The sequence below is a fragment of the Trachurus japonicus genome, unplaced genomic scaffold (genome assembly GCF_045865225.1).
Source record: "Trachurus japonicus isolate A0001 unplaced genomic scaffold, Traja_1.0 AP030075.1".
Classification (NCBI taxonomy): Eukaryota; Metazoa; Chordata; class Actinopteri; order Carangiformes; family Carangidae; genus Trachurus; species Trachurus japonicus.
In genome coordinates this window covers 1-17,335 of record NW_028220208.1, presented here as the reverse complement: position 1 = coordinate 17,335, position 17,335 = coordinate 1, and the positions used below count along the sequence as shown (strand labels likewise).

The 17,335-nt window shown below is 47.3% G+C and overlaps 2 protein-coding genes across 2 annotated transcripts in view; one reads left to right on the top strand and one right to left on the bottom strand.

The window, feature by feature from the left end:
• Positions 1-3,740, top strand: part of LOC146960721 (phosphatidylinositol-binding clathrin assembly protein-like) — a 36,128-nt gene extending 32,388 nt beyond the window's left edge. The window contains exons 16-19 of the mRNA XM_085772121.1: positions 489-512; positions 1,846-1,902; positions 2,015-2,134; positions 3,548-3,740. Coding sequence (XP_085628247.1) covers positions 489-512; positions 1,846-1,902; positions 2,015-2,134; positions 3,548-3,562 — 216 coding nt within the window. The 3' untranslated portion in view covers positions 3,563-3,740. The remainder of the gene's footprint in view (positions 1-488; positions 513-1,845; positions 1,903-2,014; positions 2,135-3,547) is intronic.
• Positions 3,741-8,116: 4,376 nt separating this feature from the next.
• Positions 8,117-17,097, bottom strand: LOC146960720 (uncharacterized; the record flags this gene model as incomplete). The annotated part of the gene is made up of 4 exons (XM_085772120.1): positions 8,117-11,588; positions 14,864-15,096; positions 16,014-16,301; positions 16,894-17,097. Coding segments are annotated over 4 exons (1,257 nt in total), but the record flags the coding sequence as incomplete, so codon positions are not given.
• Between the last annotated feature and the right edge of the window lie 238 nt (positions 17,098-17,335).

Sequence of the window (17,335 nt, the reverse complement as noted above, 5' to 3'; positions counted from 1 at the left end):
ATCAGTATGTTTTTATTTTCTTAGTTTCCTGACAAGTTACAAAATAGAAACTTTAGAACAAAAGCCGTTTCTAGAATAGAGAGGCAGGTTTGTGAGTACAACTGGAACTGTTTGGAAGAATAACTGTCTCTGTGGTTTAGTCGGTCAAGTCAATAACTAGAAATAATAAATCTCTCAGCATTAAACTCCTTCTCCGTCTGAAGAAGAGAAGAGTTGGAGCGTTTGAAGGAGCCTCTGTCCTTCGGTGCTTCGCTCTAATTATCTTCACGTCTCTTCTGTTCAATCTGGTTTCATCTTTTAATTTTCAACTGACTGACCCTAACCCTCGACTCAAACCACTCCTTTACTGAGCAAACGGCTCAGAAAGCTGTTTGCACGGCTTGAATAGAGAGTAGAAGTGAGTGAGCATGTGCAGGTTTTCACTGTTGCATGCAGACATGAATTAAAGACTAGTTCTTCCTCTCTTCCTTTCCTCTAACTCTCCACAGAACGGGATGATCTATACCGGCTATGTGAGTACTCGGCTCCACCGCCTCTTCTCTCTGCACCTGTTTTCACCGTGCACCTTTACTTTGTTCCACCGTCTCTTCTCTCTGCATCTGTTTTCACCGTGCACCTTTACTTTGTTCCACCATCTCTTCTCTCTGCACCTTCGTCTTCAACTACTTTGCATGTTGAACCGTCTTGGGATCGGTGTTTAGTCGCTGGTGGTTCGAGTTAAAGGAGACGTATTATTACATAAACATCACGGTCTGAGGCTCTTTGACATTTATCTGCTGGTTGTCTTCAGCTCCAGAATGTGAGACCTGACCAGTAACTCAGAGATGTTCAGGCTCATCTGGTTTCACCAGCTGTTCCCTCAGCTGTCTGACTATGATGTCATTAGGTTTCTAATTAGCATAACCCCGCCCCTACCTGTGAGTCCAGGTAGAGCACTGTAGAAGAGAGTAAGGACACCACCATGGACTCCCGTGGTAAGGGTTTAAGGGTTTAAGGGTTTAAGGGTTTAAGGGTTTAAGGGTTTTGCCCCCTAGTGGCAGGATATGGGTATTGCAAAAGTGTCCAGAAAACCCATTCACTCCAATGTATGTGTGTTGCCCACTGGCTGGTAAATTGATGAAAACGGCCGTGTTTTTGTTTTTAGGTGTCTTGGTCATATCAGATTATACTTAGAATTTGTTTATTATAAAATGTAGATTGAAACATTCATGTAGACAACCTTTTTTTTTGTTGTTGTTTTTTTTACTGACTTTTTTTAAGTGTTAATGTTTATCTGTAAAGGATCCTCAATGATGCTATTAACGTGGGTGATCTATAAATGTCCTTAAATGATTGAAAACACCACACTGCTCATTCACCAACAATGCAGAGATGTCAGTTCTTTTGTAAAACCCATATTCCTCCACCAGGAGGCGCTGCCATTGGACCGATGCTGTCACTACTCTCTTTTACAGTGATCTAAGGTTCCTGTAGAGGGGGCGGGGCCTGGTGGCTCATTAGCATTTAAAGGGACAGTGACACTGAAACCAGAGAGCTGTGATGTTTGATCCTTGGAGGATTTGGACCGAAGCAGAACAGACACGACTTTAAGAACCTGGGGACTGGTTTAATCTGGTTTAATCTGTGGAGAAGAGACAGAATATTACATCTCCTTTAAAGTTCAAGGATTAGGATTTTGTGTATTTCTGTCTCCATTTGTTGGGAATCTGTATCAGACATGAGGCGACAGCATCAGGATGTGTTACTAGTCTGTGGGTAAAAACAGAGTCTATAGAGTCTATAGAAGCTGTTGTGTTGAGTTTATAGAGTCTATAGATGTGTTGTGTTGTGTTGTGTTGTGTTCAGGCTCCAGCTCCAGTGGCTTTTCCTATGACGACACCGCAAGTGCCTGTGTACGGAATGGTAAAGAACAGCAGTCACACTCACAATTCATTCATTAATACTCTGTTGGCAACTGTCTAAGGCCACACTATAACCCCCCCTCATTGACCTCTGACCTCTGACCCCTCTGCAGCTCCCCCCCCAGATGAGTCATCAGATGGGGGGAGTTCCCATGATGCCACCTCAGCCCGTCATGTACAACCAGCCGGTCCTCAGACCCACAAACCCCTTCGGCCCCATGCCGGGCACACAGGTAACACACACACACACACACACACACACGCACACATATACACGACTAGTTTTACATTTTGGAGAATACGGCCAAGTGAAACCTGACTGAATTCTGTCGTATGTAGCTTTCAGGACCAGTTTGACATTCTGCTCAGTGATAAACTCTAAGGTTTCTAAAGACAGACTGTCAGGCTTTGATGTAAAACGATAGGAGCTTTTTCCAGTTATTAGCTGATATTAGCTAAAGCAGAAACAAACAAGACGCAGAAGAAAGAAACAAATTAAACTAAAGCAATTCTTTCAATCTGAAGATGAAAGGTGTGTTGCCCTTCCTTAACTACCGTACTTTCTGGACTATAGAGCCACATGAGTATCAGCTGCACCAGTTAAATGTTAAAAGAAAATACATATATAGGCCGCACTTGAATCTAAGCGTCAGGTTTTCATGATGTAACATGAGGGTTAGTCCAGAAAGTACAGTAGTATAAAATACCACGGTTTTGCATCTATACATCACATCTGTGCGTCCCCTGGAATAATTGATGATTGATTCTCTGATATTCAGAATTACTGATTCTTAAAGAGCGTTCCAGAAGCAGCGTCAATCATGTCAGACAATTTTGAAATTGAGCAGCTAGTGTGGAAAAAGGAGAGTGTTTTTTTCCTGTCAGTAATCACCAGTTGGAGCGAGTCTCTCAGTAAACAAGTGGATTTTGACCAATTATTCCAAACATAAATAACAGAGTAATATAATTGCTGACTGAGAAGCTGCTTCTCGGCCGTGCAGCAGTAATGTGACTGATGGTGCAGACGCACGTCAAGTCGACGGATCCCATTCATTGTCTCTGCAGAGCAGCAGCTGCGGCCGCACGGTGCATCATGGACCCGACACGTCCAGTTGACGGTCCAGTCACCATATGTGAATTTCCATAATCACGACTCCACTTCTACTTTATGCAAATTGGGTCGGTCTGACGGATGCAGCCGGCTCCAGAAACTCTGTTCAAACTATCAAACTAGGCCGTGTTGATCAGATATGAATCAAGATTCTGTTGCTGCTCTACACATCCCGCCTCAAATGTTTTCAGAAACAGACTTTAGTGTTTAGTGTGTTGTTTAACTGTAAAATGAGATCGTTTGTGACCCGGCCGCCATGTTGGAAACGGCAGAGCGAGACTCATGCTCCGCACCACGTCATACAGAACCGCCCACTCGCCGGTGGCTCGACGATTAGCTGCATCGGGATCCGTCGCCGCCGGAGTTGGTGTGTCTGCACCATGAGAAGCTGCTTCTCAGCGACGCAGCAGTAACGTGACTGAGAAGCTGCTTGTTGGCGATGCTGCAGTAATGTGCTCGTCAATAGATGCCTGATGGCTTGATGAGGTGTTTTGTTGAACTAAATGACTCTCCATTCTCTCCCCGTCCTCTGCAGATGCACTTCATGTAGGGATGATGTCGTAACCATGGCAGCAAAGCTGAGAGAGAGAAGGCGAGAGGAAAGAGATGAAGAGAAAGAGTCAAAGAAAACAAATTCAGAACCAAATCCAGTGCAAGAAGCAGCAGCAGGAAGAGGAGGACAGAGAGAGGACGGGAGGGGAGAGAGGACAGAAGGGGAGAGGACCAGAGGACAGATGAAGTCCCCTCTGGTCTCCTCTCCTCTCCCCACGTGGTGACTGATCTCATCTCTCTGTCTTTCAACCCGTGACGCCGGAGCGCCAGCCGCTCCACGTCGCTCCCACTCACCTTCTGATTGGCCGTTGAGACGGCGGCTACGACCTGTGATGACGCTACGACGACCGACAGCTCCGTGGGAGTGCAGAAGCTCTTCTGCCGCTTCCTGACCGACTCATCCGGTTTCTCTCCTGTACAGAAACTTCCCTCCTCCATCCCAGAACTGAATCAAACTGTGGACGCACGTCTCTTTTCTCTGATTGGATCGTTTGCTGGCACTTTACTCAATGTGAACTTTGCCAAGGGTGTATGTCTTATGTCTGTGTAGGTTTTAGCGTCTCGTTCAGATTGGTTCCAAGTTGAGTTTCATCCATCACATGATGTCAGAGTTGATCTGAATGCGTCCGAGTGCGTGTTTCCCTTTTTTCTACATCTCAGCTACGTCGATATTTCCATTTCAGTCTTTTTATGAACTTGATTTGTTCTGAATTGCCAACTTCACTTCAAGAATCTGACATGGGATGATAATTATTGGGCACGCTCGTGTGTGTGTGTGTGTGTGTGTACTGTATGCTTCTCTCTGGTATCTGATGTCATTACTGTGTTCCCAGGTACCATTGTGTTACTGCACTGGAACTAACTGATGAAAGCACTGAGCCACAACCCGGGCGTTGCATTTGGATGTAAACAAACCTCTTACACTAACTTTGCTACTTGGGGATGTGCTGTAACACACTCTATTTGTTTCCTCCTCTTCAGCTGTGCAATATCATGCAACCCCGTCCCTGTCTGTAGCCGTTTAGAAGCCGTTTCCTGCTGTAGTCTTGTACCTCGTGTCCACATCACATTCTTTTGGTCCTTTTTAACTTGTTCTTTTATACTGGTACTGCTCTAAAAGTAGTGAAAAATGCACTGAGAGTCCGATAAAGATGCGACTGGATATTAGTAAGGAGGCGATTCTCACTCTTGCCAATCAGAAACGGTCAAACTCCCATTGGTCGAACTGATGTCCTCCCTGTTCTGAGCATCTGTCCTGTCCAAAACGAGTCTCTTGTGAGTCCTAAATAAGGGTCATTACCACAGAAGATGTCTCACTTCCACTTGACGGAATACAAGACATCGCTGACAGAGTGATAGGTTTGTTCATGTAGTGTTAACATTTGTGGTCAGGGAAGCTAAAGGTCAAAGGAACACCAGACTGTTGGAAAGTTAATGTGGCTTTCCTTGCAGAACCAACTTAGACCCACAAACAGACTATATATATGTGTATATATATACATATATATATATATATCTATATATATACACATGTATATATATATGCACCTATGTATGTATAGCACAAGCCTCCTGAGAGGGGACAATGCTCTGCTGCACAAAAACCTAAAATCTTTGCTGGGATGTACAGTTGAAAGGGGCAATAATCGATTGGGGATGAAGCCGTTTTCTATTGATTGTGTCTGTTCTATGTACATGTAGTGTACGTGTGTTTGTGTGCACATGCCTTCCCATAGAGATAAACAGGGTCATGTTCCTCGGTTAGAGATGAAAGGTCTCTAGCGAGCCGGTAGTGTGTACTAACTTAGCAGTGAGTGTTATTGTGACGGTGTGTCAGTCTGTACAATGCAACATCAACTTAAGGTGGCTCTAGGATCACTCGTTTGCAAAAAGCCCGACCTGCAATCTGCAATCTGCAATCTGAGAGTGAGTGTGAGGTGAAGCTCTGCAGACAGCTGGACCGTGGTTCTGATTGGACCGTGGTTCTGATTGGACCGTGGTTCTGATTGGACCACCAGCTCTGTATCTGCAGCGACGACGACTCCACGGCCAGCGGAGCGACTTCACCGAGCAGACAGATGTTCTCCAGCTGACGTTTGGGTATATCTCCTTTGGAAAGTTGTCGTTCCACTCTCGCCCGTTTGACCTAGTTCCAGTGGTTTGTCTTTTCTTCGTCGAGCTGAATTCTCTTTTCATTGTGCGCTTCATTCCCACGACGCAGCTGGATCGGCCCCGGGCCAACCTCTGACTGTTACTGTGTCCTCTGTATATAGGTAATGCCGTTCATGTGTTTCTAGACGTAAAGCTCTCTGTAAAGTGGTTGAAGCCCCATTGGATGACGTTACGTTACTGTACGTGGGACAATTTATTGCTGTATCTGTGTTTGAATGGTTGTGTTTTTGAAGATGTCTTCATCCAGGGATGGGAGGGGGTGGGGGGGTTGATGTCTGTGATGTTTGTGTCCATCTTGAGGAGGAAGGGGGTGGGGTTTTGGGATGGGGTGGGGGGTGTCAGGGGTAAACTATCACAACTGGTCTATACCAAGAGTGTCTTCATCAAGGGAGTGGACAGGACAGGGTCTGTCCTCTTCGAAACAGGAACATTTTTTTGCACCAAAGTCATCATCAAAGCGCAGCTTCTTCTTATTCAAGGTCATAACGGATGGATGATATCAGAACTCAAAAGGATTGTTTTCTTTTATTTTTTAGAGACAAAGAAACTGTCTTTTTTTGCATGATTAAGTGTCGTCTTTTTATTGGCTTGTGTGCCCGGTAAAAGCATGACCATTGTGTGAACTCTCACTTACCGGTGTGTTTGGAAAACGTTAAGGAAATTTCTCCATGAGATTTTTTACTTACCTCTTGACATGAACGTTCATTGACATTCATAATCAGTTGTTTTACAATGAAGGGTGTGGAACTGTTTGAAGGCCGCCTCGCATGCAGAGGCGCAACTTGCAAACTAACCCATCAAACTTCAAACCCAGTTACCATAACGACGTCTTTGTAAAACACCATGGATGTCAATGCCAGTGATCACCTAGCTAGCTAGACATTGCAGTCTTGTAAAATCGCTCTTTATTAAAGCGTTGCTATTTTCAATACATGTGTTTGAATGCTCGCTCCTTTTTCATACTATGCCAGCAGCATCATGGGAGATCGTGATTGGAAGTCAAAGTACTGTAATATGTGTTTGGTCTGGTCCACATGGTGTGGTGCTTTTAAATGTGTTTGCCGAGTCTTGTCTTGTCTGTTGCCATCAACTGGACTTACTAGTTCCCAGTCGTTCTTTAAAGCACAGAACTGGTTTTACTGAAACCAGGTTTTGATTCATTAGAAGCTTCATCTTTATTTTGAGACCGTTTCAACAAACCAGGCCAGAATGTGTACAAACCTGAAGAGGAAGTATTGAGATCAGCTATATATTGTTTCCACCCAGAATGAGTGCAGATTTCTATCTGTCATGTCTATGTACACTAATATATATTTTATAGCCATTTAATTATCAAAAATATACCTTTGGTTATGTTTCCTTTATCCTGCTTAATCAATGTAAGAGGCAACAAAACCACTTACAGGCAAACTAATGATAATATTTAATCTGGGGTGGGATTTAGTATTAGCAGATTGGGAAGAGCTGATTCAATAGATTAACTTATTATAGAACACGATGATCTCTAATATTCAGTTCATCTAGCCACAGAAGAGAAGTCCTTTAACATATTTTTTCAAAGTATCAACACAAAAAGTCAGCACTCTCAATACTTTGTACACAAATCGTTGAGAGTGCTGCTCTCTAACGTTACAACAACAGAATGAACAGGAGGTGAACATGAGTCAAGGTACTTACGAGTTGTTTGTAGTCTTGTGCTTTTCATAATGGAAGACTCCCAACTTAAGACATCGCCATCTACTAACTCAAGTGTCTGCAAATATTCAACAGGGATCCTCACTAAATAGAAAAACCTCTGTATTCATCACTGAAGCTACTTCATGGACTTATCTGGCAGCTGCAAACCAGATGTGCATGTGACCAGAGCAGAAACTGCATTTTCATGTTGAGAAGTCAGTGAACGCCGGTGAATGTCTATGCAGTTTCATGCTCCACCCTTTGTCCATTGAAATACATTCTGTAGGTCTACTCACCATAATACCTCGGTATACTCACTACTGTGTATACTGTATACTCACTACTGTGTATACTGTATCCTCCACTCATCATCTCTAGTGTCCATCTGTAAACTTCATCGTTGCTGAGGCTACAAAACTTAGCAGAAGTCTTGTTAGCAGGGAGGGAGGTTTCACATTTGGTTTTTTTGTATATCAAAGTGATTGAAATATCAACAGGTTTGGATTGTTATCAAATTACTGGTTTTTATTTGAAAAGCATAGGTTGATGTTTTTGGAAGAAAATGGAATAAAATGTCATCTGATGCTGAGCTCTATTCATTCCTTGATGCTTCGCTTCCTTCACAGAAATGTTAGAATGAGTGGTGACGGTTGTTTAATTGTCTTTAATTATTCACACAGAAAAAAAAGAAAAAAAGCTAAAGTTCAGTTGAAATTCATTTATTGATAATTAAACATTTCAAAGAGAACATAGAACAAAATGCAATTTAAAACAAAATGATAATATTTGTGTTCAATGTCATTCATACAAGTTGAATGTGGCATCAAAAATCGTTGTTTTGGGGGGTCGAGGGGGGAGTCGAGTCGAGCGTTGAACCAGCAACCGATCCTGAGCCAGGTTTTTCAACTCTGAAATGGAGGGCCTATCGATGTGCTCTTAAGCAAGGCACTTATCCCCAACATTAACAAAACTAAGAGAAGGCATCCTACCTAGATGTCCACGTGGCCTCGTACTGGTGAGTTAGATACGGGTCGACTACCAACAAACCGTCTCACTTTTACACTAAAGGATGGTTTACACGTCCTCAAAAGATGGCGAGCAGTCGGTGTGTCGGTGTGTCGGGGCTGGAATGTATGAGCAGAGTGTACTTGGGGGGGGGGGGGGTTGGGAGGGTGAAAAAGCAACAGGAAAACCGGTCATCTCCCATTAAAAAGTAGGAGAGAGCCGTTTCCCCAAAAATCTGAGATCAGGATCAGAAGTATGGCCACATACGTGTGTTTGTGTTTGTGTGTTTGTGTTTGTAGATGCGTGTTTTCGGGGGGGGGCAGGAGTGTGTGGTCTGAGTGTTTACCTTAGTGGGGGGCCACCCCATCGTCCACAGCAGTTTCAGGCCTAACGCTGCTGTTTTCCCCGTCCCACGGCACGCTACAGCTGCGTGTGGCGTGCGTCCCGGGCAAAGGGCTCAGTGCGGCTGCCTCCAACTCACGCTGCAATAATCAGCAAGAGGAAGAAGGTGGCTGGAGCAGCAGCAACAACAAGGCATGCAACTAACAGATCACATGGAGAAGGTGGAGAAATGTGGAAAGTAGAGAGACTATGTGTCAATTAAAAACCTGCAGCACTACCAATTCAATTCAGGTGGCAGATAAGAAGAAAAATAGGATGAGTTTGTGTGTGGAACAATCACAAAGGAACAACTACTGTAAGTCATGAAACAGGTGCACTAGTGTCATCTGTGTTTCATCTGTGTCTGAGTAAAAAAGGCAATGAACCGAGTTACTACATGTGGAGTCGACCAGCTGTCTAGGTGTCGTATGGATCAGAGCCAGTGATCGTAGCCGTGTGTTGAAAGAAAAGGGAAAAGCAAAATGTCACCACTGCTGCTCGGAAAAATAAAGATCAGCGGCTTTTACAAAATCCAAAACAACCTTCATGTTCACCTCACGTCCACTCAGCCAAACCACCAGTAACCCTACAGCTACGCTCCGTCGGGAAGATGCCACTGCAACGCATTTAGAAAAGAAAGACACACACGTCCTACAATCTGCACTTCAGCCTGTTTCTGCAGCACTTCATACGCCTTAAACACGAGCTACACGCCAACAGCTCGGCGGCTTCACCTTCAGCTGTTCATGAAGAAACACTCACTTCCTCATATTAACAGTCTGTATCTTTGACAAATGTTGGTTGACATTACTTTGTTTTTGTTCAAAATAAAGTCTCAAACATTAACAGAATCTTATACTATGAAAAATTTACTCAAATTTCAGTCAAAGTGGTTTCCACCGTGAGCTGAAGCAGCTGCTGAAACCAACCAGACTCTAGTGACAGAAAAAAAAACTGTTCAAAATTTGAGTAAAAGGAGATTTCAGTCTTGGTAAAGGTCACATTCCTTTAACATCTTTAACCCAAATGAAGCTGCTTTTTCTTATAAATTCGAACATGTTCAGACAAAACCAACAAAAACACGACTCTGCTTCCTGGTTTCCATCTTTAACAATCAGACGCCGCACTTCGATCTAAAAGCAATCCAACACAAACTGGAATTTAACAGAAATAAATGAACAAACGACAAAATTGCTTTGATTGTTGTTCTTGTGTTTGAGAAGCAAAGACTGACCTTGGACCAAAACCTCTGACAGGACAAATTTAACTCCTCAGAGGAGCCGGGCAAGAAAGAACAAAGAAGGAGAATTATGGCAAGAACTGCTCCAAGAGAAAAAACATTCTTTACAATTTAACTACTGAAAATATCCACTCAGTGTTGTTTTACCCTGTTCTTATCAAAGTCATGTCAAAAGTTTTCTTCAACTATAAAACTTCAAGCATGCGCAGTCTAATAATACCTGTCATACGCCAAACTAACTCTGCAGACCCAACACAACGGTCTGTGGGAATTAGAGATTGAATATGGAGGAATTCTTCACTCAGGCTCCAGAAAAACCTCTTTTCAAAACGACTTTCTGACAGCGCCGAGCGGCCGCAACGTGATCCGATCAACCGACAACCCAAAAGCTGAAAGAGTCAAAAAAATAAATTACACAACACGGCTGAAGAGTGAAGTGCTTCATCAGCTTTAAAGACCTGAAACGTCCTCACTGACACAATCTGGTCGATTCAAACACATTCTCTCTCTCATTCCCTTCAGTCACAAGGCAACAGCATCTGGACCTCAACATCTGGAACTCAACATCTGCTGTTCAACATCTGGACCAACACTGAGGGCCAAACATCTCCGCCTGCTCCATTCTCCACAAAGGCTGAACCCTTTTCTCAGCTCATTGATTTCATTCTGCCACTCTAAAATGTGATGATATAAATTTAGTGTCATAACTGTTGCATTAAACATTTTTACGATGCAAAATCACCAGAAATTTCTTCTCTTTTTTTTTGTTTGTTAATGTGGAGCAGACGAGGCCAAATAAAAAGCTTCTCTGTCTGATGAGACGTTTCAGCTTCTTTAACATTCAACAGATAGAAAGAAAGACGCTCCACGTTCCGGTTACAGCCTTGTTCCCTCTCTGATTCCACGTTAAACTGTCCCTCATGTAAACGCACATACATGCACCCGTACACACACGCACACACACACACTCTCACACACACACACACACACACATCTGCAGTGGAAGGAGTGTGTGGCCTATCGGTAAGGGGGCTCTGGCGTGTGGTAAGGGTAATCATTGCGGTGGGGCAGTGGTTGCCCGTGTGTCTGCTCATACGGTGTGGATGTGGAGTAGCTTCTTCCCCCCGCGGCCGCTGCTGCTGCTGCTGCGGCGGCGTAAGCGCCCGATGAATCATACGCTCCGTAACCTCCGGACGCGTCATAGCTTCCCGCCGAGGCGTCGTATCTTCCCGCCGCCGCCGAGGCGTCGTAGTTCCCGGACGAAGCGTCGTAGCCGCCGGACGAAGCGGCGTCGTAGCCTCCTCCCGCGGCGCCGTACGTCCCCGGTGGCGGCGCGTAGCCCCCGGGCGTGGCGGCGTACGCCCCCGGTGGGGGGGCGGAGTACGTCCCCGGGGGGGCGGGGTTTGTGTTGTTGGAGGCCGGATCCTGTGGTGGAGGGGGGGGAGGGGGGGGGTTGGTGTAGGCGTACTGCAGGTACTGGTACTGCTGTTGGTACTGCTGATACTGCTGTTGGTATTGGTGCATTTGCTGGTAGTACTCTGTGTAAGACCTGGGGGGGGGGAGGGGGGGGGCAGAGAAAATAAAACAAAGTAAATATCATGTGAAACACACGTTGCAGCAGATTAATGGCAAAAAGGCGCTGGTCACTCAAGATATTCAATATGGAGGCCATTTTTAAAGATGGCTTCCAGGTATTGTACCAATGTCTGATATCAGCACTTCATTATCAAAATCAATTCATTTTGGTCTTATAAGTATTTTATGGGTGTCACATTTCATCATTATCAGTGTTATTTGTTATAACAGTTATATGAAATGTGTTGAAGATGGCCGCCATGACACTAGTTGGAATAACACAGGTTTTGTGGGTTTTGGATTCTGTGGAGTGTCTCTGTACACCCAGCAGGTCCAGCTAGGTGACAAAACTGAGCTACAAAAAGTTGTCCAAGAGTTATGTGGGAAGTTTGCTAAAGAGGCGGCGGCTCCGTGGGCGCCATGAGATGTGCTCACCAAGCTAATGTCGAAGATGACGTTGACACCTAACCTGGAGGAGCTGGGCTCAGTGGGCTGGCACAGGTGGTAGATGGAGAGGAACACGCAACTACGCTGCAGTCGAAAAAGAATGCTTCGCCATCAGATGGGCCGTGCAACACCTGCGGTTCTACCTATGGGGCCGGACTTCCTGTTGGTGACTGACCACGACTGAAGAGGAACAAACAGGGAGAAGAACCAGGTGGTTCTTGGAGCTGCAGAGTTACAGGTTCAGGGTTGAACACCGGCCGGGGAAAGCTATTCTACCACCGACGCCACGTCAAGGATGTCTGAAGAGGAGTCAGAAGCTCCGGTCCGGCGGTGAGCTTAGGGGTGATCACCCTCAGGTGCAGCCCGGGAGGAGCTTAGGGGTGTTCACCCTCAGGTGCAGCCTGGGAGGAGCTTAGGGGTGATCACCCTCAGGTGCAGCCCGGGAGGAGCTTAGGGGTGATCACCCTCAGGTGCAGCCCGGGAGGAGCTTAGGGGCGATCACCCTCAGGTGCAGCCCGGGAGGAGCTTAGGGGCGATCACCCTCAGGTGCAGCCCGGGAGGAGCTTAGGGGTGATCACCCGCAGGTGCAGCCCGCTTAGGGGCGATCACCCTCAGGTGCAGCCCGCTTAGGGGCGTTCACCCTCAGGTGCAGCCCGGGAGGAGCTTAGGGGTGTTCACCCTCAGGTGCAGCCCGGGAGGAGCTTAGGGGTGATCACCCTCAGGTGCAGCCCGGGAGGAGCTTAGGGGTGATCACCCTCAGGTGCAGCCCGGGAGGAGCTTAGGGGCGATCACCCTCAGGTGCAGCCCGGGAGGAGCTTAGGGGCGATCACCCTCAGGTGCAGCCCGGGAGGAGCTTAGGGGTGATCACCCGCAGGTGCAGCCCGCTTAGGGGCGATCACCCTCAGGTGCAGCCCACCTAGGGGTGATCACCCTCAGGTGCAGCCTGCTTAGGGGTGTTCACCCTCAGGTGCAGCCTGCTTAGGGGTGTTCACCCTCAGGTGCAGCCTGCTTAGGGGTGTTCACCCTCAGGTGCAGCTCGGGAGGAGCTTAGGGGCGTTCACCCTCAGGTGCAGCCCGCTTAGGGGCGATCATTCTCAGGTGCAGCCCGGGAGGAGCTTAGGGGTGATCACCCTCAGGTGCAGCCCGCTTAGGGGTGTTCACCCTCAGGTGCAGCCTGGGAGGAGCTTAGGGGTGTTCACCCTCAGGTGCAGCCTGGGAGGAGCTTAGGGGTGTTCACCCTCAGGTGCAGCCCGCTTAGGGGCGATCACCCTCAGGTGCAGCCCGCTTAGGGGCGTTCACCCTCAGGTGCAGCCCGCTTAGGGGTGATCACCCTCAGGTGCAGCCCGGGAGGAGCTTAGGGGTGTTCACCCTCAGGTGCAGCCCGCTTAGGGGGGATCACCCTCAGGTGCAGCCCGCTTAGGGGTGTTCACCCTCAGGTGCAGCCTGGGAGGAGCTTAGGGGTGTTCACCCTCAGGTGCAGCCCGCTTAGGGGTGTTCACCCTCAGGTGCAGCCTGGGAGGAGCTTAGGGGTGATCACCCTCAGGTGCAGCCTGGGAGGAGCTTAGGGGCGATCACCCTCAGGTGCAGCCTGGGAGGAGCTTAGGGGTGTTCACCCTCAGGTCCAGCCTGGGAGGAGCTTAGGGGTGTTCACCCTCAGGTGCAGCCTGGGAGGAGCTTAGGGGTGTTCACCCTCAGGTGCAGCCCGCTTAGGGGCGATCACCCTCAGGTGCAGCCCGCTTAGGGGCGTTCACCCTCAGGTGCAGCCCGCTTAGGGGCGATCATTCTCAGGTGCAGCCCGGGAGGAGCTTAGGGGTGATCACCCTCAGGTGCAGCCCGGTGCCGGCGAGGAGCGAGCCGACAGGACGGCGGCTGGAACGCCAGCACCCGGGATAACGACGAGCGCGCCGGGCCGACTCATTCAGGGCCGGTATGAGCCAATCAGTGTGCTGCACCAACACAAATGGTTTTCACCTGTGGCTGATAGCACAGCCGGCCCGGGGCTACAAAGAGCCTCAGAGCGGCTCACTCTTTCCCTCGGGACCGGCGCCGTCGGGCGGTGAGTATGGACACGCCACTTTTCTCCCCGTGATGAACTTACCTGTGAACTGACCTGTGACCTCTGTGTTTCGTAGGCCAAGGGAGGAGAGCACACCTAGAGGAGGAGGAACTACCCCGGACCGGGATCAGACCTTGAAGTTCACCCCGCCTCGTCTTAGAGAGGAACAGCCCCATTAAAGATCATATTTTTTCCTGGCACTCTGGGTCTCCACCTCATACGGTCACAGTTCCTACAGACCTTTTAGTTTTCTTGTCAGAGCAGAACTCAGTAGTTGGAGGAGCTGATAATGATGAAATGTGAGACCCATAAATACTTTAGACCCAAATTAACTGAATTTGATAATTACATGTTGACATCAGACATGTTGGTACAACACCTGGAAGCCATCTTGAAAAACAGCCTCCATATTGAATATTTTGAGTGGCAGGCGCCTTTTCCTGTATCTGTACCAAATCTCATGCTTCTATCACCAAGTGAACAATTCTTGCTATAATATATAATCTATAATCTATAATATATAATATGTAATATATATAATATATAATATATAATCTATATCTATAATCTATATGTAAATAAAACAGGACAAGTGGATGTTTTTCAGTGCTGTGGTGAATGAACTGTGACTGTTGTTGTTATGTAACAGTCAAGTGTTAAAGTGGAGGGAGGAATAAAATGGTGTTTATGTGTCTATCTTCCTCCATCCCATAATCTGCCCTACACTACTCTGTGTTAAAGTGTACCTAGCAACAGGATCTGACCCTTCAGGTGTGGTGGTTGCCGTGGCGGCGGCCGGTTCCTCCGGGGCTCCGGGCGGCGTGGGCAGCAGCGCGCGGCGTTTGGGTCGGACCTGAGCGAAGGAGCCGGGGACGGGGTCGGGCAGCAGCGGCGCTCGGTTCCCTCGGATCGGAGAGCGGTCGCGCTCGTTCTCCGAGCCGGCCGCCGCCTTACGGCCCTGCTGCTGCTCGGCCAGGACCTGTAGCAACACAACAACACAACACAACAACACCGTTAACAACACAAACAACACAACACCGTTAACAACACACAGCCGCCTTACGGCCCTGCTGCTGCTCGGCCAGGACCTGTAGCAACAACACAACACCGTTAGCAACACAAACACAAACACAAACACTGAGAAGCATGGGTGCAGATCCTGGGGAGGACGGGGAGGACGGGGGGGTCATGCCCCCCCCCCCCCCCAATTTCTGAAAAACATGAATAGTCCCCCCCAATAAAAATACCCTAAATTATTCAAAACTTAACAAATGTATTCTCAGACTTCACATTCTTCACATTTTAGATTCACATCTAAAAAGAAATGGTGTAACATAATGTTTGACAAATGTATTTCTGACTCCACATCCCATCTCTGGTCTCTGGTCTCTAGTCTCCTTCGATGCAAATGAACGGGTAGTTTCTTACTCAGACGCTGATGACATCAGCAGGCTTTAAAGAAACAACCCCCTCAATCTTAAGGCTTCATATTTTGATTTTCATCCATATCACTTATTCATGCATAGAGTAGTCCCATACACTGGGAGAAAAGGAAGATGGGGAGAAGAACTGGGGATCTGGGAGGGTCGGTGGGAGGCGAGAGATAAGAACGTGAGCAGATATTACATGTCTGAGACCCTTAAAATTATAATTTACTAGTGATACGCGCTGTTGGCTGTTTAGGACAAGAAGAAAGGTAAGCACAATAAATAATTCCCTGTGCAGTACTTTATGAATGATATGCCGAGCCTCTACCAAGTTGTGATTTATGGTCGCATGGTATGAGCTGCATACGGGCAAAAAAAATAAAAATCACTTTTGTGCCCCCCCCCCAATCCCGACATTGGATCTGCACCCCTGCTGAGAAGACGTTGAGACGTGTTGACTCATACGAACCTTCTGTCCTTCCTGGAAGAACTTGGCCCTCGCGGCCTCGAACAGCGTGGTGGGGTCGGGCCCGCTGGGCGGCTCCACCTCCTCCGGGGCCACGCTGACGGTGGCGGCCGTCGTGTGCGTGGCCAGGTCGTTGTACACCTGGTCGGCCACGGTGCCGTACACCTGGCTGGCCAGGGCGCCGTAGATCACGCCGTCCGCGCCCTTCGCACTGGTGATGCCCTTCAGCGCCGCGTACGTGGGGTCGAACGACGTCGTGTTGTAGAACGAGTTGTGGACGCTCTGTTGAACCTGGAACGACATGAAAACACGACGTGGTCGATAGCAACACCAGAGAGCTGTTGAACAAGCAGGAATCATCTTGTTCTGCTCATTTATCGACATCCATACATCTAAATAAATTAATAAAGTTATTATTATCACATACCGCCTGGAGAGCTGGGAAATGCATCTAAGACTCATGAACTCAGTCTTTATTTTATAAAACAGAGCCTTACGAGTCATCACAAGGTCCCAGTACAGACAACACGCTACTGGTTCAGTTGTAACATTAAGGGTGAGGGTCACCTAACCAGGATTTAGTGGACTACAAGACTGCACAGGTAATGTAATGTATAAAGTAAATAACAACGTGTTGCCGGGCAAAGCTGTAAACATGTTTGAAAAGAGAGAGTAAAAATATGAACTGAATTTAAGTTTGTTAGTTATTTAGTTATTGACCCGTTGTGCTGCTGCTCATGGTCATGGACTTTGTGTTTATGTCTTTTACCTTAATCTTTTTATGTCCCAATGTAAAGCACTTTGGCTTCCCCTGTGGTGTTTTATATGTGCTATATAAATAAAGTTGATTGATTGATCAATAGTTCAGTTCAGACCGACTCACCTGTATGGGGAGTCCTGCTGCAGCTGCAGCCGCTGCCGCCAACACGGCAGCTTGACTCTGGTGATGCTCCAGGGACGGTGGCGGTCGGGGGAGGAGCCCCTCTCTGCCACCTGGTGGGGGGGGGGGCAGAGAAACACGGTGAGACACGGTGAGAACACGACGACTCGGCCTCAGACTGTAAAACACTTTAAACTGTTTCTGTCTCTAAAACACGAAGTTAAACGCGGCGAAGGCTGCAGAGGAGATGGATGAATAAAAGAAAAATGTCATAAAAGGGCTCTCACACCATCCCAACAAATAATCAGTACACTGGACTTCTGCTCTCTGTCGATTGGACCATTCTGTGACTTTGTGACATGTCAAGCTACAAGATGAGACTGTTGTTCACTCCTGACGGACAAATATGGACACGTACAGACACACACGTAATCTGTATGTACTG